We start from the raw sequence: 14,892 nt of genomic DNA on the forward strand, positions 1-14,892 counted from the left end.
ATTGTTTGGATAAATAAACACTTCCTGATTTAGTGTATTATAATATAGTTCACTTATTAAATAGAGTTTTCAAGAGATTAAGTCAAATCTTGTCACGTTATTAATCCAAAATGTTGCATATTTTTGTCAATCGAGTTTTGGGACTATGCCTAGAAATAAAACTTTAAAGGTGCTTATCATACTCATATGAATTAATAATTTAATTTTAGTAACTTGAAAGTTTCTTTATTCAATGCCTAAAAAAAAACAACTTTCACCATGCTAATAAACAAGGAAATGTAATTTTGAGAAAATAATTTTTTATTAAATAAAATAGTGGGAATAAATTAGAATTTGAAATATTTATGAATGACAAAAAATATAAATACATTTTTGCTTTATTGAATGTAACGAATTGGAATTTAGTAGACCATAAATGAAACATTATATAGAATTGAGATAACATTACAATTTTTGGTGTTTATAATCAGTAATAACTCATTATAATCTTATTATATTTATTGAATTTATATAAAAATGTATATAATAATTGAATGTAAACATGATTATATGATAAATAGTTATAGTGTTATATAATTAAATAATTATTAGCAATGAATGAGAAATTATTATTAACTAAATATAAACGAACTAGAATTATCATAGTCTATTTTAGATATGTTCTTATTAAATATTTTATGATAATATTATAGAAGGACTTCTACCATTAGTTGATTAAAAATGATAAACGTTCCATAAATGCAAGAACAATGAGATTGTGATGAATAATAGTAATACACATTTTATTTTAAACACAATTTATAAATACCGGGATAAATTATTAGTGTAATTGATAATATAATAAGTTAACGGGATTGATTTGATTTTAGATTCTTGGAGAAAATTTTTATTGTGTATATAAATTTATATACTCTAATATTAATAAACTAATACTCATTTTAAAAAACCAATTATTGGATACTGTTTAAATTATATAAAATTACGGTGAATGAAAACTAAAAATGATATATAAAGGATACGTGACTTTTAGTAAAAAAGATCAGTAAATATTATAAGAATTCATAAAACTACTCTTACATTTACTTATATTTTCTAAAGAAAATGTTCAAAAAAATCAATTAAATTTTTTATTTTTTAAAGTAGTTAGACATTTTTTGGATGCTTTAAAAAGATTAGAATATAATTTTTTGTAAAAAGTTCGAAACCTTAAAAGAAATGAATCTGTTATTTTTAATGCGGAAGCAAACAATAATATCAGAGTTTACATTCCTTACATAATAAATTAAAATGTCTAATGATGTTACGAAAATGTCTCTTCTACACTTGTTTATAAAAAAAACAAACAGTAATTAAAAATAAATAAATAGATATTCTAGGGATTAACCTTCACTAACACTTGAAGAGAGTCCGGGAGGTGAATTACTCACAACCCTCTTACTGATCGAAATCTAGATCTTGATTTTTTTATTCTGAAATGATTAATAAAAGGGTGAACTATACTAACCCAGTAAGAATATCACACTAATAACTGATACGGAAAATCGAAAGTTAGTAAAAATAATAAAAAAAACTAATGAAGCCCTTGATTTAAGTAAATATATTTAACTCTAAAACGTTTTATTTCATACTTACCGTTATAAGTTTTTTTGAAATCAACCTATGAAGACAAATAACCAAGTGACGTTTTATTTTCGTGAATAAGATCAGTAATTTTTCATTTTAACCTACTTACTAGAACCCCTAAAGATCCATAGGGATATCCCTCTACTCGTAGATCCAGTATCAAGATTTGACAATTAACTCGGTCGTCTCTATACCCCGTCTGATAATGGACGCCAAAAACACCATCACCTCGATACCCCGTTTGATATGAAGGTGAACCATAGCTCCTAAAACTCTTCTGGTATGAGACTTTTCAGCCTTATTCGACTAAGGTAATGTCTACGGTAGGATTTTTTATATACTAGGTTCGTCCATCATTTTTCAAGATGCTCAGTGAGCTTTCATTTATTTAGATTCTTATCATCCAAACAACCATCAAAGCATACCAACGTCTCATTTTATATTCATCGATTAATTTAAACGACATTTAAACAAGCGATATAGTGTAACATAATCGAATAACCAAGTAACCAAATAACCAAATAAACAATGTATGAGGAACCAAATGAACCAAATAATCGAGAAGACCATAAAAACTATCAATGTAATACGCACAATATAATAGTAAGCCATTTAAGCAGTATAGAAAAATAAATAGGGAATCAGAACAAATATGAACTAACTAGTTCCGGCTTCACTAGTGATCTGTAATTATTTTTGAGATTTTTTTAATTTTCAGAAAACACACAATTATCGTTTATTAATTTTCAATTTACTGTAACATATAATAAAGTAAGGGATCCTTACCCGAATCGGTATTTCGAAATATCGTACTATCTACTACGCATCCTAACAGGTCTTGAGTTTCCTAAACTTTTTCTACGAGAATAAAAATACTTGTTATATACCTAAAAATACCTCAAAAATCTAAAATCAGTGTTGAAAATCCTTTCCGGCCAATTTTAGGGTTCCGGCACGGTAACATCACCGGCTTCGGTGCCCATGGCAGTGGTTCACCTCGGCCTGGCCAGTTTTGGCCGATTTTAGTCAATTTTAAAAGGTTTTACATGTATTCCTACGAAAAAATATGTTAAGGGGTCTTGGTTGGCAAGAAAATCAAAAGAAACCGAACCTACTAGCTCTGCCGATTTTCCTTTGCGGCTGGGATTTCTTCTTCGGCTAATCTGTATAAAAAAGGACAGTAAATACAATGATCAAAAAATTGTGTGAAACGAAAATCGAAAAGGTGGTCATGGGAGAGGGTTTAGGATTTTAGCCTCAGCGACTTCGTCGGACTTTGCCCGCAGCTTTCGGCTCACTCGTTGTCTCTTTTGCTCCGATATAGCCATAGGGAGACTTAGAATTGAATTTCGAACATGAATAGAAAAATTTTACCTTTTTTGGCAGTTGACGGTGGCTCTAGTGCCGCGGTGGCCAGGAATCGGTCTCATTCTCTGGTGTTTAGTTCTTCTTCTCCAACAAGGGATAAGTGGCTAGGGTTAGGTTCTCCTGCGACGCGATGTTTAAATACTCATCCCATGTCAATCTGGGTCGTCCATTCGGGTATGCGTGACCGTCCCTCGTCCGTTGGATCTATCATATTCGAATAATGAATCTGGTCCACACAATTGGATTAAATCTGACTGTTTGATCGCGTTTAAAGAGAGAACACATTTGAATGGTTCACGCTTACGAGATTAAATCTGGGCTGTCGGATCGCTGGGCATGTGGATCGCTCGCATGGCTTTCTGTGTGGTGCTGATGCTAGGGGGTTGCCATGCAGTGTGTTTTGGTTCGCCGGGACTGCTGATTGGGTTGTCCTATGTGGCCAAACTTTTTTTTTTGTATTTTAACTCCGTGTTTTTAAATTTTTTTTTAAAAATACTCTCGAATTCAAAATCTGACCTATTTTTTAAATTTGTTTTCAATTTCGTCCCTAATTTATTTATTTTTTTAAATTTCAATAAAACTAACTTAAAATAAATCGAGTTAATTATTTATATAATTCTTTATAATAAAAAGGAAATCCCGAACCGATTTTCGGTGCTGGATATTACATTTTTAGTTAACTAAATTACTAAAAATAAAGAATATATATGATATTAATCATATATTTTAATTATTTTTAGTTTATATTAAAAATAAAAACTAATTACTTATAATAAAAAAATTAAAAATTATATTATAAAGCAAAATATAAACAATCAAAATGTAATAATTGGTGAACTTTTAGCACTACTTTATTAATTTTCTCACGTGAGTCATTGATGATCATGTACGTCACCACAGTTAGATAAAAACTTAAACACTCCCCATTTCCAATTCAATCAGTCGCTCTCTGCAAGTGTGCAATCCTCATACTATCCCCTTTATCTGTTCGTGATAATTAATGGCGATTCTTGGCTCTCTTTCAATCTTCCCCTCTCCCAAACTTCATTATCTGTCATCTCCGCCCACTCCATTCGCATTCACTCTCTTCAATCCCAAAATTACAGCTCAGACCTTCAATCTCCGGTTCAAAGCCAACGCCATTTCTACTTCTCTGCCTTGCGTTGGCCAGGACTTGCCCATTGAGTACGACCAGTTTCTGCCAAAACCTGATCCAGTCGATCGGAGAAGAGCTGGAATTCTGCTTCACCCGACGTCGTTTCGTGGACGCTTCGGCATTGGAGATCTCGGTGATGAGGCCTTTCGCTTCATTGATTGGCTCCATTTGGCTGGATGCTCTGTTTGGCAGGTCTTTTTCTTTTTCCTCTTTGCTTTGTGAAATTTCAATTCGCTTGCATATTACTTTTGGGAATAAAATCAGTTGGAGGTGCTCATTGCCGTCAAAATCTTACATATACGAACAAGAATGATGTAAATTTATTTATTTATACAGGTAAAGGAATTCTTTAGTACTCAATTGCGTAATTATATACTTAAATTCTGATATTTACTTTCTACTATTTAATTATTAATTCAATTCATATTAACGAAAAGAAGAATGATAAATGTGATTTGTTTAATTATTAGTAAAACAAAGTTACTTTTTAACATTTATTTAGTAATTCTTGTATCACACAATTTCATTTTTGGTTGAAAAATTTTAAATGGAAACAGAATGTAGATGATTTGGATGTGTTCCATACAGGAAGAGAGAATTAAAAATTTGAAAAAAGAAAAAAATTATTGGGTGTAAAAATATATTTTTGCTTAATACATATCAAAAAGATTTTATATGCCTTACTTATTTTAACATAAATGGGAAAAATTAAGAGAGAAGGGTACTGCAAGAAATAAAAAGTATGGGAGATTAACTTTTACAATTTAAAGTAGAGGAGTAATTATTACAAGGTCCAGATTAAGGGATAATTATTACTTTTCCAAAAGTAAATAATACTACTAACATAATAAAATAATAACTAACCAAACCAACATTTACGGTAGTCCAAAGAAGGTCTGGCTCCTAAATTTTTCATTAAAATTCATTCTCAATTCCTATTACTAACAGTAGATTCATTCTCTTTTCCCTTAGGGGAAGTTTGTATTTGAAGTTGACTCTTCCTCATTCCAACTGTATAAAATAGTCAATTTTTAGTGTGATAATAATTGCAGGAAAGTAAAAGCAGAAGAAACTTCAATTTTCTCCTGAAGATTGCAAATTCTAAATGAAGGATTTGGTTTCGTTGGTTCACTTCTAGATTATTGTCATGAATTAGATAGCTAGAGATATCATATGCCTAAACTTTCTTTTTCTCATTTGGTTTCCAGACCATATCTTCAGATGTTTGTTCATTAGTATTTTCTGCTTTTATCACTCTTTAATATGCATGTTTTTCCAATGAAATACGTTACATAATACTTGTGGCTGCTCATATTTTTTGTGATGTTTGTTTCTTGCTTCCATTATCTATTTCTGTTAGTTTTTATCTAACAAAAATATCTATTTCTGTTAGTTCAATTATTCTATTGTTTACAGCATTGTTATACATTTTCTTTAGTTCAATTATTCTATTGATTACAGCATTGGTGTATATTTTCTTTCCTTCAATTGCTGAAAGTAATGATCCTCCATTTCATCTAATGTCTATTTTATGCTTCTGATGAGTTTGATTTTGTATGCTTGTATGCAGGTTCTTCCTCTTGTTCCTCCAGATGAAGGGGGATCACCCTACTCGGGCAAGGTAAGAAGGTTTTATTTTTTTTAATAGAAAACAATTTTCATACTATCTTTGTAAAGATAATTTGGAGCAACTCTAGAAATGTTTCAGTGTTATAGTGCTGAAATCAGTAGGTAAACATATTTCTTTTCTTCCAAACATCAGTAATGAGGATAGACAGATAGAGTTTCACTAACTCCTAATAACTAGCCAGTTCAAGTAGATGATCTAAATACTATTTTGTGTATTTACAGCATGTTGCTCTTACAGATTTTTAATTATCCATTTATAACGAAATCAAGCTTTTAAAATATTGTTTTTGGACTTTCCATCGCAGTCAAGAAAGCTAGGAGAGAAGATATGTGGAAAAGTACCTAAAAGCATTTTACATGATGGAAAATGGCAGTTAAGGAACTTAGGCATGAAAAAGAAATAATCTAATATTAGAATTTTTCAAATTGTCACATCTGACAAATTAGATTTTCATATTGTTCTTGAGATGCTGTACTGTATTTGCTAAGGAAAAGAAGTAGACACTAATCCACTTAAATCCCCATTTTATGTGAAGTTAAATTGCTTAGATGAAATAAAGGCCACAAAAGAATCTAATGAAGGACCATCCCAAGAACCAAAAGACTTTAGACTTACAGGCGTAAGAGTAGACGTTGAATGTTATTTGCACCTTGTTATACATTTTTTGTTTTTGTTTTATTTTTATTGTTTTTTTTTTGCTCTTTCTTTTCAGAAGGATGATGTAACTCTTAGCTCTTATTGATAGAATGTGCTGACAGATCTCGTACTAATAGTAGAATGATATAACATCTTACTCTCTATTGGTACTTTAGATAATAGAGTTTGATTGTTACAAAGAAAGGGGAACCACATGTGACCAACTTGTGCCACTTCTCGCGGGTTCCAATGATAACACTAAAAAAGGTTACAACCAGAAGTTGCTAACGTTTGCCGCCTCTGATTAGACAAAAGATAATAGTAATCTGAAATGTCCAACTTGTTTAGCAGCCAAGATTGCTATTGGCTTTCTGGCTCCCTTTTCTTTGCCATTATAAAGACCTTTATGTTAATGAGTGTCATTGATGTAGAATGGCTTTATCTTAGATTGCTAAATGTATTACAAATTATATTAATTTTAAATCAACAATTATTGGATTATTTAGAAGCATGTTATTATAAATTATGATAATACTTAGGAGCATTACTATAATTTTAGTAGTGTTAAGATTATTAGTACCTCTTTTCTCGAAAAGGAATATTAGAATAGTACATATAAGAGCTAAGGGGGATACAGCCAGTCTAAGAAACTTTAAAAAGTTGGGAAAATATCAATTAGGTCCACAAGGTTCTCACAAATATAAAAAGGATGACTATTAATAACAAAACCTAGGATGTAGAACCAAATATCCTTGGCTCTATCAAAAGTAAATTTTATGACCTCAAAAGCCCTTATATTTCTTTTTTTCCAAAGTACCCATAAGGTAGCCTGGGGAATAAGGGTTGAATCCTTATTTTAGCGCTTGCCTCGTGGATTGCTCTTCATGCCCGAATCTCCTCCTTCATAGAAGCAGTCGTTACCTTCTTTACCCTCCAGAAGATTATAGGCCATAGACCAAAGAAGTAGGACAAAAGACACCAAAGGAGAAGGTGATTGTTAGACTGCAACTCTCTTGCACAAGTAGCGACTTTTCACAATAGTTTTCCCCCTTTTAATTAGGTTGTTAATGGTTAAAATACAACCCCTTTCCGTTTTCAGAAAAAAAGCCACTTACCTGTTTGGTATTATTAGTATCTTTGTTGTAGAAAAACCTCAGTTGAATCCTATTCGGGGAAGGTTAGTTAGGAAACGCTATGACTACATTTATAAATTTGCTTTGAGGGGAATTCATTTATTCAATAAAGCACTTTTACAATTTTCCCAATGATTCTAGTTGTGGGAAAACAACCTGTAAGAATGGCAGGTTCATGTATTGAAATATTAGGACCTTGACTCATTAGCAAGCTAACCTGGGGTTCTTAATAATGTGGCAAGGTTGAGGCTAGGAGAAGATAGAATGAGGTGTGAGAGTAAGAACAGGCAAGGAGAGGCAGAAAGGAAGAACAGAATACAGAATAGAGCAGAATATAAGAGAGGGATTCAGATAAGTTTCATTAGGTTTTCTCTATGCTCCTCAATACATCATCTCGTGTCTTTTTATAGTGCTTTCCTGCTGGTACAAACTTTTGTAGATAATGGTGCTGTGTAGCTGGCATTCCAGTCTGTATTCCTACAGTGTAATGGGATATGTACCAACTCTGCAGAGAATAAAATAAGAAGGAGAAGGAAATAAAGAAAAACATGCTAGGTAATCAACTAGCTTAACTGAAATATCTGGAGGCAATTATCAGGTCTTTGAATCTCTCTTCCTTCCAAGGAACCTTGTTCTCAAGGCTTGTCCCTTCCATTCTCTTCTTCTGTTTTCATCTCTTCCCACTTGTCCTTCATTATCTCCATCTTGAGTAGCAGTTTGGTCTTACATTCGTGACTTGGAAAATAGCGCCAGATCTGTAGCAAGGGTGTAGTGGTCTCTTGTTGTCTAGGATCCCTCCTTCATTGGCTTCGGATTACCTTTGGGGGAAACTACAAAGATGAGAGGACGTGAGATGCAATGGTGGAGAGGTTTGAAAGTGTTGGAAAATAAGAACAAATAAGCAAAACAAATAAAAATAACAAAGACGATTTTCAAAATGCTGAAGGAATTTTTCTGCATATATATCAGCAAAGGGATAATGCCTATTTATAGACTTACAAAGAATTGCTGAGCTAAAAATCAGTTCATAAATTCTATCACTATGCCTACTGCACAACTAAAAATTACATGCCTAACAAATAAGAAAAAACTGATCACAACTTATCCAACTGAGTAAAATATATTTAACTGTAATTTTGAACCATTCTTCAACATTTTCCCCTTGATTCAAAATTATATACATTAAGTTTAGATCTAAAATAAATATATTTCTCATAAGAAAGTGCCTTGGTAAATATATCAGACACTTGCTCATTTGTGTTGCAAAATTTCAGAGTGTTTGCCCCACTTGTGACCAAATCACAGATAAAGTGATTGTGCAAATTTATGTGTTTTGTTCTTCCATGGAAAGCTGGGTTCTTGGCCATTGTGATTGCAGCACTATTATCGCAAAAAATTTTTGTGGCACTCTTCTGTTCTTGACCAAAATCTGCAAGTAATCTCCTAAACCAAATCGCTTGACATGCGGCGGAAGTAGTAGCCTCATATTCTGCCTCCACAGAGGAAAGAGCTGTAGTTGTTTGCTTCTTTGGACTCCATGAAACAGCTCCAGACCCAAGAGAAAACATATTGCCTGATGTGCCTTTTCTGTCATCTAAGCAGCCTCCCCAATCACTATCTGTGTACTCAAATAACTTGCATTCTGAATTCTTAGAATACCAAATCCCATATTCAAATGTTTTAGCAATATATCGCAGAATTCTTTTTGTTGCTCCATAATGATGCTTTGTAGGAAGTGCATAAACCTGGAAACAACACCAACAGAAAATGCTATATCTGGTCTAGTGTGAGTTAATCATGCTAAATTAGTCCTCCCACTAGACTTCTATAATGACCAGCATCTCCTTTTTTAGTTCCATTTTCAACGTGCAGCTTATCATTCATATTCAGGGGAGTGGCAGCTACTTTACAGTCAATCATGCTAAATTTTTCGAGAAGGTTAATTGCAAACTTCCTTTGTGAAATAAAAATTCCACTTTTACTTTGATGCACTTCTAACCCAAGAAAATAATGCAATAATCCCAAGTCTGTCATTTCAGACTTTCTCATCATACAATCTTTAAATTCAGTAATGAGAGATTTACTAGACCCCATATAAATTATATCAGCAACATAAAGTCACACAACAATAAATTCACTGGTACCTTTCTTTTTCAAGTAGAGAGTAGGCTCATTTTTGCTCCTTTCAAAACCATTTGCTGAACATAAAGTTGATTTTGGTGTACCAAGCTCGAGGGGCCTGTTTTAACTCATAAAGAGCCTTTTTTAACTTGTAACACATTTTTCTCCTTGCCATTGATTACAAAACCTTCAGGCTGTGTGACATAAACTTCTTCTTCCAATTCACCATTCAAAAAGGCAGATTTAACCTCAAATTGATAAACTAATCAATTAAACTGAGCAGCCAAGACTAAAAAAATTCTTACAGTTTCAAATAGAGCAACCGGAGAAAATGTATCTTCAAAGTCTACGCCTTGCTCTTGTGAATACCCTTTTGCCACAAGTCTTGCGTTATGTTTTTGAATACTCCCATCAGAATGATATTTTGTCTTAAACACCCATTTAAGATCAATAGTATGTTTTCAATTTGGCAAGTCAACTAACTCCCAAGTTTCATTTTTTTCTATTGCTGCAAGTTCTTCCTTCATTGCTTGACACCACTCTTTCCCTTTGATTGCTTCTTCAAAGCTGGTTGGTTCAGCTACAAATAATACATATGTGGAATCATATATTTCTTGAAAGGATCTAAACTTTCTTGGTGGAGTCTCATCAGAAGAAGTGCTTAAAAATGATGCTTCTCTTCTACTTAAAGATGAAGATGTGGAGCTGCCAGTTTGTGGTGTTGATGGAGTTGTAGTTGTAAGAATTGCATTTGCTTCTATGTTTGAATAAACCTCTGTTTCATATGGCAATATAGCTGCAGAATCTGCTTCTTTTTTATCCCAATTCCAGCTTGAATTTTCATCAAACATCACATTCCTGCTTATAATCACTTTGCCACTTATAGGGTTATATAACCTATATGCTTTGGATTGTAATGAATAACTAACAAAGACACATTTTTCTGACTTACTGTACAGTTTTTGTCAATTTTGTGAATCAATTAAAGCATTGGAAATACAACCAAAAATTCTTAAGTGGCTTACCCGAGGTCTTGTACCTGTCCATGCTTCATAAGGGGTCTGATTTAGGACAGCTTTTGTGGGTGAAATATTCAGCAAATAAACTGCTGTTGTTACTGCTTCTTCCCAGAATTCATTGGGTAATCCCTTTGCTTTCAACAAGCTTCTTGCTATTTCTACCACCGTGCGATTTTTCCTTTCAGCCATGCCATTTTGCTGTAGTGTATATGGTGCTGTCAACTCCCTGTGAATACCATTTTCTTCACAAAAAACACTGAATTCATTAGATAAAAATTCACCACCCCTACCCGTGTGAAGAGCCTTTATACATTCACTATTTTGCTTCTCAACAAATGTTTTGAACATCCGAAGATGTTCAAAAGTTTCTGATTTGAATTTCAAAAAGTATACCCAACTCATGCGGCTAAAATTTTCAGTAAATAGTAGAAAATATTTACTGCTACCAAGAGATTCTGTATTCATAAGCCCACACAAATCAACATGCACTAAATCAAGACAACACTTAGCTCTCAAGTATTTTCCTATAGGAAATGACTTTCTACTTTGTTTCCCATAAATACACCGTTAACATACCTTTATAGAATCAATTTTAGGCAGCCCACTAACCATTTCTTTTTTACTCAACAATTTCAGCCCATTGACATTCAAATGCCCATACCGTAAATGCCATAACATCGACTCATTTTCCGAACTATTGGCAACAAGAGCATGATCTTCTATGGTAGAGATAGTTAGAGGAAACATTTTGTTTGCTGTCATTTTAACATTAACTATAGGCTGTCCCGATTCTTTGTCCATAATAGTACAAGAAGAATCATCAAATAATACTGAATACCCACTGCCAATTAGTTGTCCAACACTCAACAAGTTATGAGATAGATTAGGAACATAAAATACGCCATGGAGAAGCTTAACATTACCGGTGGAAGTAGTGACAGCAACTGTACCTTTACCTTCAGCTTGAAGTGACTTATTGTATCCAAGCCTTACTTTTGTCTTTTGAGACTCATCAAGCTCTTTAAATACTAATTTTAGACCTATCATATGACTTGAACAGCCGCTGTCCAGATACCAGACTTCATTTGCAGTTGAATCAGCATGTTTAGCTTCATATGCCATGAACAATACCTCTTCTTCTTTGTCTTCTGCAGCATAACTTGCTTGTTTTTCTCATTTCCAGCATTTAGCCTTCATATGCCCAAACTTCTTGCCGTAGTGGCACTGAATATTGCTTTTATTATAGCCTTTTTGATTTGAAGATTGCCCAAGATCAACGTGCCCATTTCTACCATTACTTCTTCCTCTATCATGACCTCGACTGCGATATCCACCTCTATTGATTAATTTTCTTGAGCCATTATCATATGAAGTTGTGTCACTTTTAACTTGAAATACCTTTTCTTCAATTTTGTCAAATGATCTGCTCAATCTTGTCACATGTGCTTGTAAAGAACTAATCAGTTCATCAAATGAAAAAATAGAAAGATCGTTTGATTCTTCAATGGCAGCAGCTACATGATCAAGTTTAGGAGTCAAGCTCCTTGAAACTTTTTCAACAACAGTTTGATCATTAAGTTTCTCCCTATAGGATCTCATTTGACTCACAATTTCTACTACTCTTGACAGAAACTCTTGCACAGTCTTATTACTTTTCATAAACAAAGTTTCAAAATTACGACGTAAAGATTGAAATTTAACCGTAATTACCTTTGTTGAGCCTTGAAATTCCTTCTTTAGTATCTTCCATGCTTCCTTTGCTGTAGTTACGGTTGAAATTCTTGAAAAAATTGTATCATGAACAGCTTGCTGGATGAAGAACAATGCCTTTGCGTCCTTCTTCTTATTTTTCCTCAACCTATTCTCCTCATCTGGGTTAGCATACCCACTTTCCACAAGGTTTCAAAGATCTTGAGACTTGAACAATGTCATCGTCTTGATTCTCTAGAACTCATAAGAGTCTCTTTTGAAGATGGGAATGAGGGACTATGACATATTCATACCACTCCCATTTGCTGCCATGGAAGCTTTCTCACAAAACTTTTATCAAACACATGGTAAGCAGTGAACTTGGTGTGCTCTGATACCAGTTTTGTTGGAAAATAAGAACAAATAAGCAAAACAAGTAAAAATAATAAAAATGATTTTTAAAATATTGAAGGAATTTTTTTGCATATATATTAGCAAAGGGATAATTTTTATTTATAAGCTTATAAAGAAATTGCTGTGCTAAAAATTAGTTCATAACTTTTAACACTATGCCTATTACACAACTAAGAATTACATGCCTAACAAATAGGAAAAAACTGATCACAACTTACCTAACTAAGTAAAATATATTTAACTCTAATTTTGAACCATTCTTCAACAGAAAGAACGTTGGCGGGTTGGAAGAAAAATTTGTTATCAAAGGGGAGAGGTCGACACTTATTAAAAGTACGTTCTATCTACATATTTATTATATATCTCTTATAACAATCCTAGTAAAAATGGCCAAGAAATTGTAATCTATTTAATATAGCTTCATTTGGGGCGATATGGAGGACAAGAGGAAGTATTATTCGGTGAATTCGGAGGAGGTTGAAAAACCAATGTCTCATTGTGACTTGGGGTTGAGATCCTTTGTGGAGATGAATATGATTCTACAAGGGAAATGATTATAAAGATTCATGAAAGAGAACATTACTCTTTGGTGGAGAGTGATTGGGACAAAGTTCGGCACTACAAATAGGTACTGGTTTATTAGAGTTGCGATTAGACCACATGGGAAAGGGGACGTGGAGGAAAGTTAGCATGGTAGGCATAAATTCTCGGAATGGATCAGGTGGCGTGTAAGCAAGAGGGGAAATTAATTTTTGGCATGATTCCTAGCTTACAGAGGGAGTTCATAGACCAATTCCTTCATATTTATACTATAGCACGGTATAAAGACATCACAGTTTATGAGATCTATGGAGATACTGAAGGAAATAGAAAATGGATTATAAATATTGTGAGGAATCTAAGTGATTGAGAGGTTAATTAATATGAGTCTCTACTAAATATACTTTCCTTGGTAAACCTAAACGAGAACAATGATCAAATTATGGAACTGTAAGAGCAATGATTTCTTCATGGTAAAATCATACTATGATCACTTGGTCGAGAATGAAGTAGCAGAACCCAAGTTTCCGTTTCAGCAAACATGTAAGGTGAATGCTCCTCCCTGAGTTGCTTTTTTTTACGTGGGAGGTGGTTTGCGAGTTTATTTTGATAATTGAAAAATTAATGAAGAGGGAAAGATTATGGTGATGACTGTTTTTTTGCAAGAGGGAGACAAAGTCTTGTAATCATATTATGCTTTGGTGCTTGTTCATGCACAAGTTATGGACAATAACTTATGGATTATTGGGAAGTAGCTGGACAATAGTTGGCTCGGTATAAGATGAGATTTGAGCCTGAAAGAACATTAGTAATGAGAGAAAACATGTAGGTTTTATTCCTTTTATCATTTTATGAGTGGTGTGGAAGGAGATAAACAAGAGGACTTTTGAGGGGATGGAAAAGAATTTTATTAGAGTTAGAGACAGATGACTCCAGATGTTAGGTTTTTTTTTGTTATAGGGCATCCTATTCATTCTTTTGAGGAGTTTGGGGATCTTATTGGCATACTAATTTTGACTTGTAATTATCTTTGTACATACATGACACCCTCTTGATACTTGTGAATTAATGATACATTATACTTTTTATTTAAAAAAAAAAAACTTTTCAAATTTCTCTTAGTACTCCATCGAGAACCTTCTTGCTTCAACTGTTAAAGTCTTCAACCACATTACCCATCTTGGATTCCCACAATTCTTGCAAATTTCCTTGGTCATCGTTGGATTCTCAAAATGTCAATAGATTTCTTCCTCGAATACATCCCAGTCCACATGTCCATACTGTGCATGCCTTGGTACCAAGTCTTGGGTTTCTCCACCAATAACAGTGTGTCAACCTCCATCTTTTGCTCATTTGGGACCATATATACTAGAAAATAGTTCTTGCATGTCCTCATCTATAATCTTTGGTTTGTGCCTTCAAAGAGGGGATGTTAACCCTATGTGTGTTTGATCCCATAGTGTTGGATAGGGTGGTATGAGGATGATTGTTTCCTCTTGGCTCTCTCGCGCTTGAGGATTGGGTAGCAAACCTTTTGACGCCTGGGAGTGGCAAAGTTTTGAG

The 14,892-nt window shown here is 33.5% G+C and overlaps 1 protein-coding gene across 2 annotated transcripts in view; it reads left to right on the top strand.

Annotated features, from left to right (window-relative positions):
* The first annotated feature begins 3,898 nt into the window (after positions 1–3,898).
* Positions 3,899–14,892, top strand: part of DPE1 (disproportionating enzyme) — a 39,215-nt gene continuing 28,221 nt past the window's right edge. Inside the window, exons 1-2 of one of the 2 annotated variants that reach the window (XM_088222332.1) lie at positions 3,899–4,339; positions 5,718–5,768. In XM_088222332.1, the coding sequence (XP_088078458.1) occupies positions 3,992–4,339; positions 5,718–5,768 (399 nt within the window). In that variant the 5' untranslated portion in view covers positions 3,899–3,991. The remainder of the gene's footprint in view (positions 4,340–5,717; positions 5,769–14,892) is intronic. The other variant, XM_088222331.1, reaches the window with a different exon arrangement.

Source organism: Carica papaya, chromosome 6 (assembly GCF_054855325.1).
Source record: "Carica papaya isolate Zhongbai chromosome 6, ASM5485532v1, whole genome shotgun sequence".
Lineage (NCBI taxonomy): Eukaryota > Viridiplantae > Streptophyta > Magnoliopsida > Brassicales > Caricaceae > Carica > Carica papaya.